The following is an 18,799-nucleotide window of genomic DNA, read 5'->3' on the forward strand; positions in this document are numbered from 1 at the left end:
GAGGATGATAATGATTTTTACTTTGTCTTCAGGATATGAAAGTTATCTACTGATTCCTCACTCTGTAACAAGTGTTTTACTTACACGCTATCTCTAATCAGCACAATAATCTTCAAGGGTAAAATTCACCTAATTTTACAGATGAGGACAAATGGAGGTACAGAAAGGTCAAGTCACAAGTCTGAGGTCACACAGTAGAAGCAGAAGTGCCGGGATATGAACCCAAGGCCCTCCAAAGCCTGTGCACTTTCAGCAACAGCACACCCCAGTCAGGCCAAGGATTGGAATTTTGCTGATCAGTACACTGTGTTAAGCTAAGAAACAAACTGAGGGTTATTTAAATGACTGCTTTATACCGACTCCTCTGGTTTAATGAGAATACCGATTAATTCTGATTAAAACCAGAGACGATTTTTCCCTTCTCTACCAGTTGAAAACTGTCTTTAAAGTGCTGCTGCTGCTGCGGGTCAGTAAGGGAAGGGAGGTCTGCTCAGCACACTGCAGCGGCTCTCCTAACCTGAACACTTTCTGCACTGCCAAACACCGGACATGAGCAGTCCCGGCCCTCGGAGTCCCTGACAGGCCTCGGCACTTACGTACTCTCATGTCCCCGCTCATTAATTTCTTCCTGGAGACTCAGAACACTGGTGAGGTTAATGATTCTTCTACGGGGGGTACAAGCTGCTGTCATTTCCTTTCGGGACTCATCTTCCACCATTTCCACGTCGGAGACTTCCCGATGTCTCTTTCTGCAATGAAGATAAGGAACTGGCAGATCATCCCTGTTCTTTTCCTTTTTTTTTTTCAAGTCAGCCACATTTGGTGTACTGCATTTTGGAGAAGGGAGCAGCTGCTCTCAGCTGCCTCTGCACATCTGGGGAGGGATCCCTGTGCTGGTGGCAGGCCAGTAAGGTCAGTCTGCCCTCCAGCACACTGCTTATCTGACAGCCCTCAGCTCCCAGCAGCCGGCCACTGCACACAGGCCTTGAGAGTCCAGCTCAGCCCCAAAGAGCTGCAGGGCCGTGAGCAAGTGAGCTGACTGTGCCGTCTCATTCTTCAGTCCTCCATCTACCTCCCCATCAGACATTGTCATAATAGCCACAGCATACCGCCATGAACAAGACAGACACGCTGCCTGCCCTCACGATGCTGCCTTTCTAGTGGGGAAGTCAAAAACAGTTTTAAGTGGCAACAAATGCAATGAAAAAATCAAGGTAACATAACAGAATGATGGGGAAGGGAGACAGAACGTGCGGCCAAATGGACAAAGAAGGCCTCTGGCAAGAGGCGACATCTGAGTTGAGACCTCAGTGACAAGAAGCCAGAGTCTTCCTAGGCCAAGGGAACAGTGAGAGTGCAGGGTAAGAAGCTCGGTGACCTCAGGTCACGCACAGGAGCAGTGTGAACAAAGCGCCACGAGGGAGGGGATGGTGGTGGGCTGGAGGGAGGGCACGGGGCTTTTATCCCAAGGGCAATGGGAAGCCACTGATTTTCAGCAAAGGAGTGATACAATCTGATTTCTGGTTTAAAAAGATATGACTGATGTGTGGTTAAATAGCTTGTGGTGTTAGTCCATCAAACAATCAACAGAAATGTAATACCTCCCAGCAGGGCTGTTGAGAGCATGAAATGAGATGTCTGTAGAGCATATGGCACATAGCAGGTGCTCAATAAATGTTAGCATCCTTTATAATTCTCTGGAAAAACATCCTTAGAAGTCGTCTCACTAGGCTGACTCAGAAATGAGCAAACTAGAGTTAAATCATCCAAGTTCCAATGGCCAATCAGTGCCAGGGTTGTGGATGGAGGTCAGCCACCAGGTGGACGTGCAGCTTGGGCAAAGGACTTCACCCTGAGCTCCAGGTACAGGCACCCGAACACATGAGATAACAAATACCCACCTTACGGAATTCAGTGCGATGTGTTTCAAGAAGCTGCAGATTGTATATTGCAAATGCCCCAAATTAAATGATAGTCATTATTGCTGTTATTCTGCCCTCTTTTTCTAGCCTCACTCACCACTAGCTCATGTGCTTCAGAGCGTTTCATACCTAATTTGAATTGAGAAAGTACGGTTTCCTAAAAAGAGTGAAAGTAGGATGAAAGAAAACCCTCCAGATATTTTGAGTTCTCTGTCTAGCCACCTCTGCTGTTGAGACTTCATCAAAATTCATTACTAAAAATAAAGCATAAGTCTTCTGATTCTTTTTCCAATGTGTTTTTAACTAATGCTTGGAATTACGGACATTTAAGGTATTGCAAAGGCCACGGTGATGGGTGACTCTCGAGACTCTCGAGAGTGGACAAGGTCACAGCACTGTTCCATCAGAGGCAGAGGGCGAGTCAGGCGGGGAGGAGATGCAAATTGTTCATGAGAAGTCCAAGTCAGAGGCAGTTTTATTAAAGAACAAAGGATGCAAATTGCACTTTTCCCAAAAGGCCATACCTGGGGTTGTCCGTGCTAGAAGGAGGCCCTCTCTTCTCTGATGTTTCTGAAGTCGCCTCCCCTTCCAAACTCTGATTCTCGGCAGCCACTTCAGCAGGAGCTGGGAGTTCAAGCATTTCCTCATCTTGCTGCTTGGTACTACAAGTGTCTGTCCTGTCCTCTGGAACCACTGTTCCAATGGCCTGGGGCTGACAGGATGGGGCCTGGCTCACAGGCTGCAGAAAGGCATCGAGCTTCTGTTCCCGGGAATCTGTGCGGACCATCTGGTGGGCATAGAGCTTGTTGCCACTTCCAGAAGCAGACGTGAGGGTCACACCTGTTGAGGATTTAACCACCTCCCCAGAGGGGCCAGCAAGACTTGGCAGTAAAGTCTGTGTCAAAAAAGAAGACAGAGGGAAGATTCAGAATACGAGGTACAGAAGGCCAGGTCCCAAAATGGAGCAGTACTGAAGAAAGAAGCTAGAACCTGGTAAAATCATCATTATAGAATTATTATGTAACTGATCTAAATCTGAAGTATAAAATTAAAGATACACAAATATAAAATTCAAAACTTCAGCAAAATCTTTGTAATCTTAAAACTGGTTTGAAATGGAAATATTCGCATAAAGTTCTCATATTTTTGGAGTTTTTTCCTGCCATAAGAGGATTTTATTTTTTTATTGTAGTAAAATATACATAACCCAAAATTTTCCATGTGATTAGTTTTAAGTATACATTTCTGTGGCATTAAGTACATTCACACTGTTGTGCAACCATCACCACCATTCATCTCCAGAACTTTTTCATCCTCCCAAACTGAAACTCTGTGTCCACTAAACAGTAGCTCACCATTCTCCCCTCTTGCCCAGCTCCTGGCAACCACCATTCTACTGTTTGTTTTTAAATATATATACTTCTTAGCTCTGTCCACTGGAAAGGCCTAGAAGCAAGGACCACCCGGTAGCAATGAGGAACCTCTGGTCACAGATTATGGTCTCTAAATACCACTCCTCACTACAATATATCAGAGCTCCTTGGAGAAGTGGCCAATTTCGGGGCTTGGACTGGGAAAGTACATAGTGAACCGACAATATCTTGCCATGCCAGAAACAAAGAAATGACCAAAGACTAATGGAAGTGGGCCAAAAGGACAAGAACACCATCAGCTTGAAGGGGCTACCATTGGTTTAGATGGGATAATTTGAGCATCAAAAAGAAAAATGACAATAGTTGGTTAAATTATATTACTTTGTTACCAGCTATGACAAAATAATGAGAAAAAGAAAAAGATGGGGAGGGAGGAAGAGTGAGGAAGAGACAGAAAGAGAAAGGCAAATGTCATTAAACATCACTGGACAGTGCTAGAACACCAACTCATTCCTTTGCAAATGGATAACTGAAGGGACAGAATTCAGCATTTATTCTTACTTTCTACCATGAAGTGTATTTCAGGATAAACCACATAGCTCCAACAAATGAGGAAAAGTTATTCTACACAGAGGAATTAATTAACACAGAAGAAAATGATACAATCGGAAAATCATAATCTTGCGATCTTAATGAAATGACTGATGCAGGTAATGGCTATCCACGGATGGTGAAACCATTGAGCTAAGTATCAGTGGGGATCATCACAATGAAGGAATCAGGCTGTGACCAGCTGAATCACCAAAATGACATAACAAGTAAATATGCACCTCCTGCTGGGATGTGATAGAAAGTACATGGCATCATCTACCCAGAATTCTCGCAAAACATTTTTTTAATCTGAATATCATCATGCCTCTAGATCTAATTTCCAGGTTATAGAAAACATGGAGGATTGCAATAAGTTAAATGACACCAAGAAGAAGCAATCAGCCCATCTGAGATGTGTAATATTTTACAGGAAACCTTTACAATAAGCCAACGGGAACAACAAAAAAAGGTAGGTAGGGTGACTTCTAGTTCAAAGACACTTAAAAAAGATTTAAAAGACATATGAGTAACAACCACACATAATGAGAAACTTAACCGGATACACATTTGAACAAAGCTGCTATATAAAAGGATCGTTTCTGGACAACTGGGACATTTGAATGTGGACTGGATAGTAAATGATATTATTACTATTAATTTTATTAGGTATAAAAGGACATTAGGTTATACAATAAAAAAATATTTTTAAATACATAATAAAGTACTAAGTAAAAAATAAATACCTGGAATATGCTTTAAAACACTCCTTTCCTCACCCCCAAGTAGGAGAGGGAGAGAAAAAACAAACATGGTAAAATGTTGATGGTTAAAACTGGGTGATAGGTACGTGGGTATTTGTTGTGTGATCTACTTTTATGTGTTTAGAAATATTCAATAATAAAGAATTAAATAATAAAAGATAGCAACTTTGCTCAAAAAGGAAAAAACCTTTCCTCGTGGACAATTTAAAACCCTTGCAATGTATTTACTTCATTTGCCTATGCAATACCCACAGGTGGGTTTTAGGAAGCAGAAATTTACTACTTTGCAGCCAGTAATTTTAAAGCCCAGAAAAGTGAAATAGCTTGTCCAATATACCTGCGTTGGAACAAACTGCAGGCATCGCCAGGGCTCCTGATTTCATACCAAATGGCTGCACTGCAAACCAGGGCTTTTGCTGTACTGGCCCGGGGCCGCAGAGTGCAAGGCACAAGCTGGGAGCAGGCAGCTGACTCCAAGGCCAAACAGTCGGGCCGGGGTGGCCTGCCGTGGGCAGGGGCAGCAGGTATTGTGAGGACGCCACAGAAGCAGGGACAGCAGTGGGTGGCAGGTCCTCTGCCACACTGCGTCCCCAGGGCCCAGCCCCTCCACAGTGCCCTGTGTACTGCCTGTAGGACCGGCCTCGTCCTGTACATCTCCGAGGGAGGAGCACACATGGAAGAGGCGCCCCATTGTGTTTCAGAGAGCTCGTCTTCCTAGGAAGTCGGTCTAAGGTCCCAGATGCAGGCAGAGGGAGCAGTCAGGCCTTATGACTCCAGGCCCACAGATAACATGACAATACCTTCAGTTAGGTTCAAAGACGGAAATGGTGCTCAAAGAAATACCAAAGTTATACCTGGAAAGAGCCTTACAGCAACAGGCAAACACCTGGGTTCTCACGTCTGATGGGCTACATTTTAAAGGTGGCAAAGGCACCAGAGAAAGAGCAGGGGGACAGCACCCTCACCTGGGTGAAGTACATCCTGGAGGAGTTGGCACCCAGGAGCTTGCTCTCTATGTGCTGCTGCACTCGCTCCAGGATGCTGTCCTCGTGCAGGAAGTGAACTTCATGCTTCGTGGGGTGCACATTGACATCCACGTTCTGGGGGCTGATTTCCAAACTGGCCGGGGAAAAAGAGAACAATGACCTCAGATGGCAGGTGATGGGGGAAACATTCACACATGTTGTACGTGGCGGCCAAAAGACTTGGGGAGGCCAAAATGACACAGTGGTTAGAACTTCAAGATCAAACCTGAGTGATCTGCATTCAAAAGCTGCTGCTGCTACTTAAAGAGCTGTGTAGCTATGTACTATGTATAAATTACATCATCTTTCTTTGTCTCAGTTTCTTCATTTGTAAAGTGGGGATTAAATTCATGGAAAGCACTCTGCAAGTAACTGCCACATTTATTATATGTCAGCTGTTATTATCATTCCAGAACTAGTGGAATTTCTTATTATGTGACTAGGGTAAGTCACTTAACGTCACAACATCACTTTTCTCATCTGTACCCATGAATCTATCCCCCCCTTATTTTTCAGTATTATATGAGGATCAAAACAAGAATACATGTGAGAAAACTTTCTATCGTTAAAATGCAATACAAAAGTCAGTTTAGAGGCTGTGCCAGCTATCAACTTACTGCCTCAGCTCCAACTCCACCTTTCCTTGGTTGCTCTGTGATAACAGAGCTTTGTAATGTGAACCTTTGTCAGTAGAGGGCGCGGGGAGGACTTGGGAGGAGGAAGGAGTTTATCTACCAGGTTTGTTTCTTCCTGGTTCAGGGACAAGCTGTTATTCACCTTTGTTTCACCACATGGGGGCTCTGGGTGCGATTCTGCTACAGGAGGGAGCAAATGAAGGCACACTGCGCCCTTGACCTGTGAGAAGGGACAGGACCTATCCTTTCGCTAGTGCTGTACGGGATTCACTCCGATCAGGCTGTTAGCAAGCCCATCTCTTTCAAGGGCAGCAGAATAGAATGTCTGTTCCTTGTGAGTCTTAGGTGAGGAGTCTGGTACTGCATTACCTGAGGTACAGGAACGGGTGTGTGTTTTTGGGCAAATATGCTGCATACACGGTTTCAATGGCTTTTCTTAAGGAAGTTGACTCTACCAGACGATCTAAAAAAATGGAAGTAACCAGTTAAAGACTGTCCTGAGGGGTGAGGTGACAGGTGACACTTGTACCGTGCCATGAAATCACCTCAGGAAGAATGCCTCTGAAGTGATACTCACATCAGACTACCAGGAAGGAAGGGTCCCCATTACCTGCAGCATCTTCCTACAGGTATGGGGCTCTCTCCTCTCGCCCACGTAGCAGAAACAAGACTGGGCAGTAAATTCTGCCTCCCCACTTTCCTTCCCCCGTCAGCCCGGGTGGACTACCTTTGCCCTTGCTGTGCAGTGGGCAGTATGACATCAGCTCTCAGACTTCATTCTGCAAATACACACATGTGTCATGTGCTGGGAGGATAGGCTGGTGAATAAACTAATTCAAACTCCAAGTGGTAAGCATTACTAGAGAGATGTATGTGCTAAATGTTGAGAGGAAGGACCAACTACCTATGCTCGGGGACTTCCAGCTGTGGGGTATCCAAACTGAGACAAGAAGGATAAAGAGGTGTCCAGGCGTGTCAGGCAGTACAAGTATCTGCATGTATGTTGAAGGTAATTTCGGAAATGAGGCAGATTTGCGGGAGTGGAAAACAATAAAAGCTGGGAGAGGTAAGACTAAAATCAGAGGAAGATCTATTTTCAGATAACACAGCTTTCCTTTCTCCCCAGACAGATGACCTGCTGACGATCTGCTGTCCTGTGTCGGTGTAGCCAAGGTAGGTCACATCTTTTTATTTCCAATGAGGAGAGTGGCTGTGATTTTATCAGTAGGGAAACTATTATTCTCTGAGTGCTCACTACATCAACAGCCCCCTCAATAACGTCACTGTATTCTACACCACGTGTCCTGACCACACAGGCCTGGAGCAGGTGTGGGCATCTGACAAAAGGACAGCTGGAGCCCCTCTGCTGAGATTTCTGAACTTGCGACATGCCAAAGGAGTGTTCTTTGTCCCTGCTATCTGAGTGAGTCTGCAGAGTGTGTAGATAACTGAACGACACGCACAAGAGTCTGACCTCTCTTGGCTCCTGGAAACTTGGCATCAGGACCCGATTAGCTAATGTTAACGCGGAGCCTGTATGGTAATCAGCCCCACCAGAAGCAGGGATGTGAGCTACTCCGATGGCACTTACTGATCTTTGCTTTGTCTGTTTTATAGCCAACACATGTGTTACAAAGCAGTTATTCTTTACGGTTAGGAAAAAACAAATGAAAAACATTTTGAGCCTTGACTAAAGCAAGCTTTGTTATGTATCAGGCTTAACTCCTTCTAATGAAGTAGGGAAAGACCCTGCTAATGTAAATCCGTTTAACAGAGTGTGTCTATAAAATACTGGCTCTCTCCTCACTGTTTCCATATTGCTTTGAACTGCTGTAAAATATATATAACTTGGGACATTTATAGTTGGTTGGCACTGTAAGTGGAAGGGGGGGTACTATACCATTTCCAACAGCAAGTAAACAAAACAAAAATTATAAAATATATGAATTGCTTTAAATAATAAAGGTAAAGGATCTATATGATAAAAATGATAAGAACTGAACAAATGGAGAGATGCATCTTGTTTCTGCATAGATAATGAAAAACTGTCAGACTGTGGTTGGGATTATTTGTTGTTGCCCTGTTACTGTCTCTCAAAACCGTATAATATGTAATTAAATAAAATGAAGTATTAATAGAACGCACGATAGTATTTGCTTAATAGTCAGCAATCATGTAAACACTATGTCAGCAGTGTCCAGAGATAGAGACTGGAAAGAAATCTGAGACAAATCCGAATGTATTTAGTTAATTTCCTCCCTGATTTTCAGTACTATTCTTTGTTATCATAAATAACTCTCATTCATTAAAAAGAAAACTCAAGGGGCTTAGCATTCAATTTCTTTCCTTTAATAACATTGCCTGTACCCAAGGTACCCCTCTCCCTGTGTCCTGCTGTGTCATTTGAAATGGGACCTTCATTTAAGGGGAGAACGAAGGCCTGCGTAGGGCCTGCTTGGAGAGGCTCTGATGCCAGCAGGCGACAAAGACATGCTGGCTCCCAGGGGCCTGTCGCACCCTTTGCAGGCTCCCTTAGAGCAACAGCAGTTGGCCAGCAATAAGCGCGTCTCAGAGGGCTGAGCAGACTTAGGCCAAATTATAAATGCCTCCTAATCAAACCACATTTTGGCATGAGGTGTTCCTGTGTGTAATCAAACGCATGCATTAGGAATTTTCCATGGTCCCACAGAATCCCTGGGGGATAGATTTCCCCACTTGGTTCTTTTTCACTTACGGTTGATGAACAGTAAGAAGATGCACTTCTTCACTGAGTAGTTTGCATTGGATATGTAGCCATTCATTCTGAAGCCTAGCGTTTTATCCTCACACCCAACTTCTATCAATTCTCTGGTTGGAAAAGAGAAATTTTGAGGCTCTTGAATATACTGGAAAATTCAAATGTTATAAAGAATCAGAGTTGGAAAAATCAGAGCTCCTTCCCATAAACTAACTGCCAAATGAGGGCCCCAGAGATGGTTTGTTGAGGTCTTCTGGGCCCACCCATTAGTTCATCTCCCTGTCCAACCACTCACCATCTGTCTGTCCGTCCATCCATCCATTCATCCATCCACTTACCCACCTAGTCAGTGTTTTCAAGCACTTAATGCTATATGCCAAGCACTTCTCTAATTGCTAGGACATAATGACAGGTCCAAGCTCTGAAACTATTTTGCTGAAACTTATGTGTATCTTAGTAACTATATCCCAACCATGGGATTCCCAAAAAACTCATCTCTGCTGAATCCCTTACTATAACGAATCTATGGCAACGGGGCTGCCCAAGGTGTGTTTAAGAGATCAGTTTAACAGGTGAAAGGAGATCCTCATACAAGCCACACCCATTTCTGCCTGTGGGCCATCCTGAGTGCGGGTCCCTCAGCAGGCAAAGCTCCCAGTATCAGCTAATGAACTCCTTACCCCTCACACCTCAGGAATTACTTCTGCAAAGGGTCTTCTCTGACTGACCCCTCCCCATCCCAAGTTTCTCCCATTGTGCCTTGTAGTTTTTCTTTGTGGCGCCTAGCACAATCCCAATGAATGACATGATTATTTCACGTGTCTTTCCAACTAGAATATGAGTCCTCTGAGAGCAAGAATCATTTCTGCTTTATTCCCTACTATGCATCTCTACCACACAGCCCAGCACCCAGCAAACAGCAGGTACTCAGTAAGCATTTGCCAATGTATGGTGGAAGCTTTTCATGCAGTAATATGAGCTCTGAGTATCTGAGCAGAGGGTACAGCTTGCAGTGTGTCCCATACACCATCAACCAGCAGACACTTTCTTTCCAAAATGTCTCAAGGGGTGGTGTTCTGGCAATACGCTTTGGGTATGCTGCTCTGTGGGATTTCTAATCTCTTACAGTCCCTAGAAATTTCATAACAACTAATTCTGAGTCTTATAATTTAGTCAAGAAGCTCTTAAAAGTTTCACTGTATAAAAGAGCTCCCTCCTTGCTCTGGGAGCACAATTTAAAACAATTAATTCAGTAACACTTAATTAGTAAGAAAAGGGTAATTAAAAGCAGACTGACTGTTCCCTAGTTAGACACTTGGTTTTGCTCAAATAATAATTTGTCCTTCAAAGTAGAAAACTGGGTTCTGGGACTACTGCTGCTGCTTTTAAGTTTATTGGAAAAAGGGAAGTCAGAAGCTATCTCATCATCTGTGTATCCCTAGCACCTGGTACCTGCCGGGCATATAGAAGGGTCTTAGTATTCTCCCCTTCAAATGATGACATAGGCATTTTGGGCTTTGTAAAGTCCTGAGATTTACCTAGGAATCTGATAGACATGGTGGTTTTGGTGGTAGTGGAAACAGTGGCAGAAGGGAGTGCCATGAAGAATCTATAATGTAAGCAATTTCCCCTCTTACGCTTTCCTTGACAATGAAGATTGGGTGACACTCATAAATCTGCTTGCCACCATATAGGGAAGTCTTTGGGGACAGGAAATACTGTATTTGTCTTTACATCCTTAACTTCTGGCACACAGCCTAGAATATGGGAGGCAATTAATAAATGTTGAATGATAATAAATGAAATCCTAAAGTGATGATAACGGAAATGTAAGGAAAAGAGGGAGCATTGGAGGATGAAAGAATTCTACTACACTACAAATATTTTGAAGACAGAGACCTAGAGAGAACACACTGACTTATAGCCAGACCATCTAGGAGATAACATAAAGCCAAGAAGTATCAGTGACATGAAATAATGACTCGATTAACAAATCTGAAGCATGACAACAAGACTGCATATTTGATTAAAGCAAACTCTTAAGGCAGGTGCTATCTGATCTAAAATAACGTGAGGGAATGTGGAAGATTTTTTTTAATCTAAGTTCTCAACATACCGGCTAACAGCATTTCCAAAGATGGAACGAATGTTGTCCATAGTCGTGGCATTGGGCAGTGTTCTAACATCAGCTACTGTCTCACCTTGCTGATAAATAGAAGAGAAAATACAACTTACTGTCTCATAGTTGTAATTGAAACATCATAACCTTATCTCCACAAGAGAACTATAAAAAATCCTTCTTTTATAATACATAACCACCCCCTATGAATCAATAACTTACCTTTTTAACTGAGAAACTAATGCCTGAATTGTGTATTGAATACCTGACAAAGAAAAAAAAGACAAAACAGAACAATAAGCAAAGAGCGGCCAAATGCACAATACGTGTCAGAGCCCCCTTTCAGTTACATAAATTGGTGGAGTTAAGTGATATAAACAAAGATATATGCAAACAAAAATATCTTCATCTATCATATCTTACCCTCAGGAAAATAAGCCAGCATAGACTTCAGGGAGATATCATTGCTAAAATATGGTTGAATCAAACCAAAAACAGGGTTCCACTTTGCATCTATAGATTGCTAACTAGACTCAATAGCTCAATACAACTACCTCCAGTTTTATTTTCACAAACTCAAAATGTCTGGGTTACCTCAAGGACATCTTGGGAACCTCGCTGTAACAATCCCTGCAGTCTTTTTATTCTCCCTTAGAGACCCTCAATACAGACCCTCCCCTGACTCTTCCTCGAGCAGGGTCACTGCATTAGATCTCTGAAGCCTCCCTGGTTCTTGTCCTCCCCCAGGAGCAACTGTCCATGCTTCTTTCTCTTTGGTGAGTCACCCTAGCCTTCCAGTAGATTTATTTTGGGCTCAAGTTAACCAGAGTCAATTTGGTTTGCTTGTCATCGAAGAACCCTCACTGATACAGAGACCAACTGCTCTCTCCTGGGAACATGAGTGAACTCCCAGAATTAGTGACTAAACCCTGACCAGATACAATTTGTGGGCCAGCACTGCTGGAGTCCAGGTAGCTCAGCAACCACTGTCAGTTCACACGCACTGGGACACATTCCTTTGGCGAGAGATCTCAGAGACCCACACCCAGATTCGGGACTGTACCTGCCAACGACTTCCAAAATCTTCCCATACTCTTCACTTGGATTTTTTAAAGCTTTCCTCCTCGTGGGTATGTTGTAAAAAAGGTCCTCCACCTGAACAGAAGATTGAGTTTTCTTGTAATTTCATAGAAGTATGTGGAAATAAAGACCCAAGCTGTCCACGTAAAGCTGGGTCTTAATGCAGAGAATCCAACTATATTTATCAACAGCCGGTTCTAAGCACTAATTGGGGCGAGGGAGTGAGAGATACGGCAGCCTTAACAAAGGAGAGAAAGGGTGTTTTTCCTGCCTTCCGCATCCATTCACTGATTTCTCAAATGGGTACTGGGGGCTATCTTTATGCCAGGCTCTTCACTTTGTACAAGAAATATGGAAACAAATAAAGCACAATCTTGCCCAGCACGACTTGGTGGGGCAAACCTAAATTTACAATTATGACATCTCAGGGCATTCAAACATAACTTTTCAAACTAAGAATTACAAAATTTCTGAGATCATTTGGGGTTTTTGGAAATCAGCTGCGGTCCCCTGGCACAGGAGCCCTCTTAACGTGCCCTTCAAAGCACACGTTGGTTCCTGCCTCCTACCAGCCTCGTCATGCCCAGGACTTCGTTTCAGGAGAATGTGCTCTAGTTAGGGCTGGAGGTGGAAGGTGGGATGCATAACATGACAGTGGGGTACTTTATGTGACCACAGAATGGGAAGAGACCAAATGTAACACCACAGAAACAAGGGAGCAGAAAGGACTTTCTCCTGAATAGTGACGCAATCACATTCCTCAAACACCCTTTGAGTGGGCAGGAATTCTTTACTCTGTTTGACAGATGAGAAAAGTGAGGTTACGGGACATTAAACAACTTGCATCTGGACACACAACCACTGAGTGGCAAGGCTGGGATTCTAACTCACGTCTTCTAGAGCCACGCTTAAGGTTCTTTCAATGCCAACTACCCTGCCGTGATTTCTGCCACCCCCCCAAAAAAATCTCCTAGCCTCTTTAAAAAAGATAAGGGAGTGGACAGCCTATCATGCCACAAAAGCCAATAATCATTTCTCTTGCTTAGCAGGTGATACCTTAGGGCTTCTATTAACTAGTAGGGATTTATTTTACTATTACTTTAAAAGTTCAGAGATAATTTTTTTCAGTATTTATACAAAGCTCTTTTTCAACAATTTACCCTCCCATGTACCATTCTTACCGTGATCTGGGTCCCCTGATTGCCCGCACATGGTTTAGGAGGAGCCTTCAGCTTTCCATCGGAGTAATTTGCTCTAATCAGGAAATATAAGCGATATTAATATCTAAATAGAAACAGAATAGATACTTATCCAAAGGGTAAAAAAGAAAATTATACCAACAATAGGTTAAAATACATGCATGTCACATATTGTCTTAATTATCATTTTCCTCTTTATTTTCCCACTACACTACTTGCATACCATTCTAATTGGATACAAAAAAAAAAAAAAAAAAATCTCTGTTCTTCTAGCAAATGTTGCTTTTTAATTCTTGAGTTCTGAGCTACAGAGAATAGTTTTGCCAGTGTCTAAGTAAAGTTTTTTTCAGTAATTCTGTGATCTTTTATTGAAGGACTACCACGCATCAGCCCTAGAATGAAGGCAGGAACAGTGGGCCAAGTGATCTAGAGAAGGAAACATTCAGCCTGGGTTAAGTGTGGTAGGGTGAAAGTGTCACAGAAGAGGTGACAATTCATGTGGGCTCAAGGGAGCAATACTTTCAGGTGGAGAGAGCATGAAAGACTGTCCAAGAAGAGAAAAACAGAAACAAAAGCATAGAAGCTTTAGAATACGTGGCCGCTGGGGATGTGTGGCGAGAAGAGGCTGCAAGGTGGACTGAGGGCTCACTGGGAGGGCGCCGGCTGCTGTGAGAGTGACTGCATTCATCTGGCCATGGCAGGGGAGCCATCAGAGGCCCCCAAGAGGGGCCTACCGCCATCCCAGAGGTGAAGAAACTGAAGTGTGTCCCAGGCTGTACAGAAAGACATTAACTCACACATCTCCCCACTTTGAGAGAAGGGATTCTAATCATATCAGCCTCCCCAGATCCCAGGGTAATTCTAAATCACAAACTCCTCTAGCATCAGGGCTGTGTACTTGGAAAAGCTCCATCTTCCACTATTTTACTCATTTGTCTGATGAAGAAGACTGGGAAGCAGGCAGAACTGTCCCTGTTGAAGTGATTTTCTATATTAACTCCAAAAAAATCTGTGATAAAAAAAAATTCTCTTTTGGGGGCCTGAATTAGGTACTCCTACTTGTCCTCCACTAGTGAATGGCCAGTGCTTATAAAAACAAAGATGTGATTTTTGATTCCTTGAATCTGCTTTTGTGCTGTTCCAAGCCCGTTCATCAGCGTGAAAACCGTGCCAGCACAACAGTGGGTCGCCACCCACGGGAAGGCGAACCTACACAGGCACATATGTGGCAGGGAGCTGGCGGCTCACCAGCCAGCTAAACAACCGTGAGCCTCCAGCATCCCGGCCGCAGTCCTGTAATCAGCCAGACTGCCATCCTACGGAAGGGCCACAGGGCAGAATAACGCCCACGGCTACCACTAACTTAGGATACCTGTGTAATAGACACCTTGCTGTGCACTTGTAGTATCTCACATTTTATCCTCTAATAATCCATGAAGTAAGAGTATTGCCTAATAATCATCCCTGTGGATTATCAACTAATCCAAAGGGAGGAAAGCAAACTTACCCAAGAGCTTGGCCACAAAAAGATAACACTGGTGTTTAGACAGGATTACTTTGAGAAATAGGCAAAAAGCACTTTTCTGGATGAATACATATGAATGAAAGAAGACAGCACTTTACCTGTATGCACACTTTCCATCAGCTGTTTTGGTTGTAATAGTAACATGAGCCACATGGCTGATGCTGGCCAAAGCCTAATGAAGCAAAGGAGATGGAATGAAAGAAAAACACAATGCTGGGTCACCCCACATCATGTCAGTAAGGGAAAGCATATCTAAATTGCCTCTTCCATTCTGTATTAACAAACGACAACAATGAGCACTTGGCTCACTCACTTTGATGATATGTTAAAAAAAAAGACAAAGAATATCAAATGGAATCTGTAGCAGAATCACTAGAACAAGGGGAAAAAATATATTAAAAAGTCCAAAAGGGAAACACACCAAAGCATTAATGGGTTACTAGCAAATGAGTCCAGGTGTACCGTTACAGGCACGTTTAATATTCTTTGTCTTCCAACAGTTTTAAAACTTGCCTTCAGAAATGCGTAATAGAGTTACTCCAAATACACAATGTTGTATATTTTTAGTCAAAACTGTTTTCCGTAATTACATGTTTAGAAATATAAATTTAAAATTATACAATTAAGACAAAATGAAAAAAACAAACAAAAAAAAAAACCACCACAACCATTTTTTCCCTTATAACCAAGATTGGTTTCCTAGCCCTTTGGAACCGGCATCTCCTTTCACCAGGACATCATGGCATATAAAAGTATAACCAGGCACTGTGCTGGGGTGTGTGTGATAGCAGCATCTCAGGAACACAGCCTGTGGCTGGCTGAGTGCATTAAAAATGCACATGGCTCAGGCTAAGACGTCATCAGATGGTTGCTGGATTTCCCTGGTTTATGTAATTGAGCTAATTTTCCTCATTAAAAATGCAAACGATTTTGAGACCTGTGTAAGGAAGGACATGAAACACACACAGTACTAACATGTTACTGGAGGCCAGGAAGAGAGTGTACCACTGGCAGATGGTCCTACAGTTTGGAGGCCTTTGTATAGGCCCTGGAGCCAAGAAGAGAAGAGCACAAACTCTGGAGTCAAACTCGCAGGGTTCAATCCCCACTCTGCCACTTTTTAGCCGTGTGCCCTGGCTGTGTTTCTTAATCTCTCAGGGTCACTTTCCTCATATGTAAAACAGGATAATAATAGAAAGTACTTAGCAGAATTATCAAGAGTTAATACATACAAAGTGCTGAGAATGATGATAGTGCAGAGAAACCCCTCAATAAATCTTCTCCTTTAATTACAGTGAAATAACAACCCCAAAGATACCCTACAACTAGGTTAAGGCTCCAAAAGGTCATAGACTTAGAAACTGACCCGGGAAATTGCAAAGCCAGAATGAAAGTGCTTTGCTCGGGCTTCATCTGAAGCATACTTAAAGGGGGCATCAGAATACATAGTCTGGTATTAGCCCTACCTATAGCAATTTGGGGCTCATTGTGAGCCAGAGGGCGTTTGAGACCCCTCTGGTTTGATGAAAATTACAGTGACTAGGGTCACAGTTGCCACTGAATTTTTAAAAACTAAATAAAAGTAATACATGCACATAAAAAACTGCAGAAAGGCCTAAAATGAAAAGTAATTGGCTCCATTCCCCTCTCTACCTTCACTCTCTATACATTGGATCTGGTTCATCTGCCTCTTAAATCTCTTTTAATCTATAGGTTCTTGCTCCCTTTTCTGTGTTTTTCCCTTGCAGTTTATTTGTTGAAAAAAACAAGTCTTTTATCATGTAATTTCCAACTCTCAGTATCATTTACCATGGTCCCTTGACCCCTATATTTTCTGTGTATTGGTACTTAGATCTAAGTATTGATCAGATTCACTTTTGATTTTTGGACAAGAAAACTTTGTAGATGGTGTTGCATTCTTCCATTGATAGGCACAGGATGTCTTGCGGGTCTCTATAGCTATAGTTTATGGTGTATTAAGTATGTATGAATAATTCTCAGTTTCAGCAAATTGAGTTTAAGTTTGTTTAGATTCAAATATACTGACCACGCAAAAAGTATCTTATCTTATTTACCTGTTGAGAAACATGCTGACAAATGGCAGAAATGTCATCTCAGAAGGATGTTTTACACGTTTATTTAGCCCTTAGCTTACCTCACCCCGAAAGCCATAGGTAGAAATATTAGCTAAATCCTCAAAGGACTGCAGTTTACTTGTAGTAAACCTCTCACACACAATATCCAGATCTTCTTTCTACAAGATACCAAAAAATAAGTAAATAATTACGGTACTCATTTTTCCAAATCTTTTTGAGTTTACCTTTTCTTGATTGAACCCAAGAAGAAAACTCTTAGGAGAAGAGGTTTTAAATTAGCAGTAACTTCCTCACCTGGCATCCAGAATGCCACACTGACCTGGTGCTCCTTCTGCCTCACTTGTCTCATTTTTCAGTCTCATTTGCTGGTTCCGTCTCATCTCCCCTGACTGTGGAGTAACCCAGTATGCCATCCTTGGACCTCTTCTCTACCTACACTCACTCTTGATGATCTCATCCAGTCTCATGGATTGTATACAACTTATTAGAAAACGTCTTTATAAAAATCTACAGATACATTCAGTTGTACTAAAATATACATTAACAAAATTTACAATTTTAGCCATTAAATGTATAGTTCTGTGGCATGACGTACATTCACACTGTTGTGCAACTATCACCAACATCCATGTCCGGATCTCTTTCATCTTTCCAAACTGAAACTGTACCCGTTAAACAAAAACTCTCCATTATCCCCCTCCCCTAAGCCCCTGGTAACCACCATTCTACTTTCTGCCTCTATGAACTTCACTACTCATATAAGAGTAATCATATGTCCTTTTGTGATTGCCTTGTTTCACTTAGCATAATGTCTTCAAGGTTCATCCATATTGTAGCATGTATGAACATTTCATTCCATTTTAAACTGAATAATATTCCATCGTATGTATGTATCAAATTTTGTTAATCCATTTACCTGTTGATACTTGGGTTGCTTCAACCTTTTGGCTGTTATGAATATGTTGCTATGAACATGGTATACAAATCTCTTCAAGACTTTGCTTTCAGTTCTTTTTGGTATACAACCAGAAGTGGGATTGCTGGATCATATGGTAATTCTGTTTAATTTTTCTGAGGTATCATCATATCGTTTTCCACAGTGGCTGCGCTATTTTAGATTTCCATCAGCAATGCACAAGGGTTCCAATTTCTCTACATCCTTGCCAATACTTATTTAATTACTTTTGATAATAGCCATCATAATAGATATCAAGTGGTATATCACTGTGGTTTTTATTTGTATTTCCCTAACGATTAGTGATGTTGAGCATCTTTTCAGGTGAGTCTCATGGCTTTTAATATCACCAAAATGCAATGCACAAAATTTGTACCTCCAGCTCAAATCTCTACCTTGCACTCCAGACTCACACATGTATCCAGCTAATAGGCAACTTAAGTTTAATATGCCCCCGAATGAATTCCCAAACTTCCATCAAACCTGCTTCTTCCACAGTTGCTCCCATCAGTGAATGGCAATTTTTTTCCATTTGCACAGGCCAGAACTTTAAAATCATTCTTGATGCCCCCTTTCTCTCACACCCTACATCAGCAAACTTTGAGCTTTGTCTTTGTAATTAACCCGGAATCTCACTACTTCTTACATCTCTCTGTGCCCAAACTGGTCCAAGGTACCATCAGTACCATCACCCCTCTCCTGTACTGCTCCAAGTGCTTCCTCACTGCCGCTGTCCTGCCCTTACACAGCCTGTTTTCCACATTGTAGACAAGAGTTCTTA

General features: G+C 42.5%; 1 protein-coding gene across 3 annotated transcripts in view; it reads right to left on the reverse strand.

The window, feature by feature from the left end:
- Positions 1–18,799, reverse strand: part of MLH1 (mutL homolog 1) — a 36,575-nt gene that overhangs the window by 15,277 nt on the left and 2,499 nt on the right. For all 3 annotated transcript variants that reach the window (XM_019727652.2, XM_074312615.1, XM_074312616.1), the window contains exons 3-13: positions 17,123–17,221; positions 15,066–15,139; positions 13,425–13,497; positions 12,227–12,318; positions 11,386–11,428; positions 11,161–11,249; positions 9,042–9,154; positions 6,677–6,770; positions 5,613–5,766; positions 2,447–2,817; positions 601–749 (exon numbers count right to left, since the gene is read on the reverse strand). In XM_019727652.2, the coding sequence (XP_019583211.2) occupies positions 601–749; positions 2,447–2,817; positions 5,613–5,766; positions 6,677–6,770; positions 9,042–9,154; positions 11,161–11,249; positions 11,386–11,428; positions 12,227–12,318; positions 13,425–13,497; positions 15,066–15,139; positions 17,123–17,221 (1,351 nt within the window). The remainder of the gene's footprint in view (positions 1–600; positions 750–2,446; positions 2,818–5,612; positions 5,767–6,676; positions 6,771–9,041; positions 9,155–11,160; positions 11,250–11,385; positions 11,429–12,226; positions 12,319–13,424; positions 13,498–15,065; positions 15,140–17,122; positions 17,222–18,799) is intronic.

This window comes from Rhinolophus sinicus, linkage group LG10, assembly GCF_036562045.2.
Source record: "Rhinolophus sinicus isolate RSC01 linkage group LG10, ASM3656204v1, whole genome shotgun sequence".
NCBI lineage: Eukaryota > Metazoa > Chordata > Mammalia > Chiroptera > Rhinolophidae > Rhinolophus > Rhinolophus sinicus.